Below are 6,105 nucleotides of genomic sequence, written 5' to 3'. Positions count from 1 at the left end.
ACTTGTCATGTCAGTCGTAACGTACCATCTCAAAACTGTCCGTCAGAAATAACGTCCCGTTTTTGACTTGTCATGTCAGTCGTAACGTACCATCTCAAAACTGTCCGTCAGAAATAACGTCCCGTTTTTGACTTGTCATGTCAGTCGTAACGTACCATCTCAAAACTGTCCGTCAGAAATAACGTCCCGTTTTTGACTTGTCATGTCAGTCGTAACGTACCATCTCAAAACTGTCCGTCAGAAATAACGTCCCGTTTTTGACTTGTCATGTCAGTCGTAACGTACCATCTCAAAACTGTCCGTCAGAAATAACGTCCCGTTTTTGACTTGTCATGTCAGTCGTAACATACCATGCCAATACTGTCCGTCATAATGTCACGTCCGTTGCTTTCGCCGACTAAACCATTCTAAATTTAATAGAATAAGCAAGAAGTTTTTGGAACATAAACACAAGTTTTTGGCCATACATTTGTAACGAGTACATACAAACATATCGTCGATTTTCGGTTACAACAAAATGTTAAGGCACCTTCTAAGATGTCCGTCATGATAACGTCCGTTGTCTAAACTTTTCCGTCATCCCGTAACATCCGTTTGCACAATTCCGTCCTTTTTCAACTATTTTAACAGTCGTGTTGTCTCACGACAATCAAAATGTGCCTCTGAACAACGATCAAATTGTCGGGTAGAACTGATATAAATATGTCGAATCTCCTTTTCATTCATACATTTAATGTAATCGGAGAAATAGCCATATGGTCGCTAGTAACTGTGATGCCCGTTACACAATTATCAGCGACATACGCCCGTGATATTTCCAACTTACCATGACGGACAAATCGCCCTGACCTGAGGTCGCCATCCTTGTTATTCTCTGTGCGCAGGGAGGCATGACATCATCAGCATAATGTGCTCCCACGTGATTCCGAGTTAAAAATAGCATCGTGATGCATGAAACCACAGAGAAATATCGATTTTTAGAACTGCGGTACGGACGTTACCGGCTGACGGAATTTTCGTTGCTAATGTTTCTCTTTTTGTTTTAATATGATTTCATACTGCAAGTTCAAAGATACTGAATAACTGCTTTCACATTGCCTAATTATCAAAATAAAACGGATTGCTGCAGACAAATCTCAACCAGCATGCTAGCTTTCCTTCACACACGTTTGGCGGTTTGAATGACGGACAATAGTAACGTCCGTACATGTGTGTATAAACCACTAATTATAAACAACATTGCTAATTTTTACAGTTTATAACATAATAATTCTATTTTTTTATTAAGTTTGTGCACATTATTGATCTGATCATCTGTCTGCTTTTAAAAGCATCCAAATAAAGACCGGTCTGAAAACAGACACTACTCCACTGTTACTGACCTGCACTTAGAAATGTGATGACTTTGCAAACATAAATCCGTTTTTTAATTTTATTATCAAGTTGTTTAGTACAACGTTATGTTTTCTATTTCAACACTCATTTTTAATTAGATAGCAAGATAAAAATTAGGAGTGGGTACAAACAACAGTTTAAATACATAGATTTTACTGGTGCCCTAAAAAAAAATTCAAAATGGCCATATACTGAAGAGTGACTCATATAAGAGTCGCGAAAAGCAGTTGGGCCTGAAATGGGAATGTACGTCCCATCAATAGCTCCAATTAGCTTGGGAAACCCTGCTCGCTGGGAGAAGGACTCTGCAATTGATGTTACTCTTCTTGTTTGGGCCATGATATCATAGTAGGAAGAATTTTTCCCCCCGAAAGCAGCCGACAGAAGTTCCCCAAGTAGTAGTGAAGCGAACCTTTACTAACACCAAAGCGGTTAACCACACTTCTAAATAACTCAGGCCAACGTTCTTCTTTCCAGACTGATTGAGCGAACCACTGTGTGTGGTCCTAATAGTTCTAGAAGTGCCTGAAATTAAATTAAAAAAATAAAATAAATAATATTTCTCCTACTCACTATTTTTCGAGTCGAATCTATACCTTGCCCTTGGTGTAAATATGTATGCTATATAATGAAGGGTGACCAGTCCTATATTTACACAAGCATATACTCTAAATTTATGTTTAATTTCAAATAAGCTTCAAATCAACAATACAAGCTATTCTAATTGATTTACCGGCACAATAATGATATCAGACTAGCAAAGATTGTTAAGTCGGACATGTCATCTTGCACTATGAGTAAGACTAAGAGCATATGTTATAACTTCATCAATGCACACTATAGACTAGTCACTAGCATGGCATAGGCCTACTTGAAACTAGTTTTTAAGAAATTAAGTGTAGGAAGCTTAGTATAGATCCGAGCTGTATATAGTCTTATAGAGAATAGACTTATGGAGTACACCATAGGATCCCACTGACTAGCCCGACGAGGCTGTGCGACTGATTGTCCATACGTAACAATACGTAAGTGATTAGCTAGACCGTTTCTTGGAGCTACCCACTGAGCTGAAACGACGAGCGAGTCATTTGAAAATGCTCTTTGAACAACAGGTCGCTGTAGCTTGGTACGTTCTCTTCTAAATAGTTCTCAATTCGGACAGTACCAAGCACCGGAGGGTGCCTTACCGAAGGCGCAATTTCAATCATGGGCAATGGGTCCAAATAAGGCATATCAATTTCGTCTGCTAATTCATTTAACAGAACTAGTTCGAGGACGCGATTAAAATCTGCTGAGTAATCCGCTATCTTAGATAAAGCGAGCGCTCGGTGTCGTTTAAGAGGCGCTGCGTTTGTTCTGCTAGCGTTCGCTGCGAGCGTTCGCTCTGTTGAACACGCCTCTGTTGATGCATTGCATCGTCAAATTCTTGTACAATGGATGATGCGTCAGCTTTTCCCACGGACTCCACACTTACAAAAGTAGTAGTAGATGATCTTTCTTTTTATCGGTACATTTAAAACAGTGAACATGAGCTGGAAAGCTCTAACCTAATCTAACAAATGTATAAAAACAGAACAACATATCATTTCATTAAAAATATACAAGTTTAAGATACAGGTATGGGTATGATAAAATGTAAAGTAACGACATGGTACGGTTGCTTGGGCTGTGGGCAATGTATATGATCAATGAAAATGCAATGGGGTTAGCCGCTAGCTTTTCCGCCAGGTGGGGCAGCGGGCGTTAGAGGTGTTACAACGATTGCGCAACGAACGAGTCAGTAGTAAAGATACAGAAATCATAGCGATATAACCAAGTTAAAATGCCTTCGTACTGTTGTGTTCCTGGTTGTAAGTCGGCTAAAACTGGTCATAAGTTTCCAGCGAACCCGAATCTGAACTACAAATGGAGGGTTGCTGTGAGGAGAGTTGAGAAAACCACGAAAAATTTGTGGAAACCGATGAGGCATTCTAAAGTCCGCAGCGATCACTTCGGAGAGGACGACTATACTAGCACAGATTTAAGTAAGTGTAATGTCGAAAATAGCTTATAAACATTAGTTATTAGCTCATTTTGAGGTTTGCAGTAGTTTTCTTGCGTATTCCATGTAGTCTATAGATATAAAAACAACTGTTATCATTGACAGCATTTATCGCTACAGAGCAGTATAATTATAATAAGACAATATGCCAGTGGCAACGCTCAGCTGGTAATTGGTAAATAATCGAGGCCAGGTGTCTCTAGTCCGAGGTACCAGTACCTAGTACCAGGTACTTGGCCATAATCACCGGCATTCATTCTACATGTTTTATTATTGTTATATTGAGATTAGCTCTCGAGTGCTATAGCCCTTCGTTGCCACCACGCTATGAGCAATATTGAGAGATATGCCTATATATTTCAATTCAGGAAAATTTAACATGGTCATATCTTACTGGTTATACCTTTTTAATAATATATTTTCATTAACGTTTTCTTAAATATGTCTTATTTTTAGACGAAAGAAAGAGACTCAAGGTTGACGCTATTCCTTCTATTTTCCCCTTCAACGATCGTCAGCTTTCTTCATCTCCTCGTGAAGACCGGGCTAAACGCCGCCGTCTTACTGCTAACTCTACAGGAACAGTAGAGCTTCATGTGCCAGCTGCTGCTGAGGAAGTAGAGCTTGATTACTCCCCTCCCGAAGAGGATTCACCGAAGGTCGAGACATCTCAGGACTCGCAGACGACGGATTCAGCATCTCAGTGCTCACTTCTAAGTGTCTCAAATGCTCGAGAAAGCATTCAACTTTATGAACATGACAATTCTGCTGTACAATATTTCACTGGTTTTGATAGCTACATACATTTTAAATTATTCATCAGTGTACTTGGACCTGCCATTCACCATTTGAGCTTTAAATGTCATCTGATTTCTCCAGAAGACCAGTGCTTCATGACACTTATGAAGCTCAGGCAGTGTTTTGATGATGCGTATCTTTCGATAAGGTTTAAGGTGTCTCTGTCAACAGTGTCAGACATAATTAATACTTGGATAAATTTTTTTTTCCAACTGAGCGAAATCAACATGTGGCCAGATCGGGAAACTATTGACGCGTATATGCCAACTAATTTCAACAAACTGTTCCCAAACACAAGAGTTATTTTAGATGCAACCGAGACTCCTATTCACAAACCAAGTAGAGTTGATGACCAGAGTGTTACATTTTCTACATACAAAAACAAGAACACTTTAAAAACGATGATCGGCTGTAGCCCAAGAGGCCTTGTTACTTATGTCAGTGATAGCTATGGTGGTAGCAGCCAGTTGACCGTCAAATTATTGAGAGGTCGGAGGCTGTGTAGTGTGCCTATGTTTGACAGGGTGACAGCATCATGTCAGATAGAGGAATTATGGTTCAGGATATGTTTGCTAGTAAAGACGTGCATGTAAACACGCCGTCAATGCTCAAAGGAAAATCCCAACTTAATGCAGAGACAGTTGTTAGGGATAGACGTATCGCGTCTAAGAGGATTCATGTAGAGAGGGTCATTGGTCTAAGCAAGACATATAAAATATTAAAAAGAGACCTGCCCGCATCAGAAGATTTCTCTCGTGGAAGAATTGTAAAGGTGTGCTTTATGATTTCCAACTTTAGGCGAGTATATGTCAGCAGTAATGCTAGTGTTTGTAGTAAATGGCTGCGTTTTAGAAATAAAGATATTCATAATTTGTATTGCAACTTGAGTCTTTGTAGCTTTACTAATCTCAATAAACATATTACATAACTCCTGAGCACCAACAAAAGAATAAACACCACTTCACACATGCACCACTAATATGCACACGTGAATCTCAATAAACATATTACATAACTCCTCAGCACACACAAAAGAATAAACACCCACTTCACACATGCACCACTAATATCACGTTGAATGCTCATATAAACATATTACATAACTCCTCAGCACACACACAAAAGATAAACACCAACTTCACATAGTGCACCACCTAATATCACGTGAAATCTCAATACCAACATATCACATAACCCTGAGCACACACAAAAAGAAATAAACACCCACTTCACATATGCAGCCACTAATTATCAGGCGTGAATCTCGATTGTTGTCCATCACACACCTGCTAGATATAGGAAAATAAGTCCTTCTAAACATGATTTGTGACCGGTGATAGCAAAATTCAGTCACATTGACAGTAAATTTTAAAACGAGTTTTTATTTGGCCCCATATTAGCTGAACACTTTCAGTTTTCATTTGGAATAACAAGTTTTTTGATAAATTTGTCGGATTGAGTACGAAGTTATATGGCATTTTGAATATCATAAGGCGTTGAAAACTCAATTTAGAGAAAATCGCGTTTAAAAGATTAAACAACCTAGAATTAGAAAAGGTCCTGTAGACAACCATCAGTTTTATAAGCTGCCAAAACTGCCCCAGAATGTCTTATGGCGTCATTACACCGCCATATTTTTGCTTTTTAGCTTCAGAAAAAAAAAAAAATTTGTATGGCACAAACAAATAAGGTTTTTTTCGTGGTTAAAAATTTTTATTAAAAAAAATTTTGAAAACAAGTTTTTCATGTAAACACTCCACAATGAAACTATACAGCGTGCTACGATTAATGTATAATATCTGATTTTACAAAAATTCAGCTAAATCACTAGCGTTGAGCTCCTCCACAGATCCGTCGACCACGTCCACGAG

At 38.7% G+C, this 6,105-nt stretch overlaps 1 protein-coding gene across 1 annotated transcript in view; it reads left to right on the top strand.

The window, feature by feature from the left end:
• LOC106811297 overlaps nt 1–4,827 on the top strand; it is a 6,454-nt gene extending 1,627 nt beyond the window's left edge. The window contains exons 2-3 of the mRNA XM_014814868.1: nt 3,272–3,419; nt 3,893–4,827. Of these exons, the coding sequence (XP_014670354.1) occupies nt 3,272–3,419; nt 3,893–4,827 (1,083 nt within the window). The remainder of the gene's footprint in view (nt 1–3,271; nt 3,420–3,892) is intronic.
• Nucleotides 4,828–6,105: the final 1,278 nt, after the last annotated feature.

This window comes from Priapulus caudatus, unplaced genomic scaffold (assembly GCF_000485595.1).
Source record: "Priapulus caudatus unplaced genomic scaffold, Priapulus_caudatus-5.0.1 Scaffold526, whole genome shotgun sequence".
Taxonomy (NCBI): Eukaryota; Metazoa; Priapulida; class Priapulimorpha; order Priapulimorphida; family Priapulidae; genus Priapulus; species Priapulus caudatus.
Note: the sequence above shows the minus strand (reverse complement) of the source record. Positions and strands in the feature narration are given on the sequence as shown.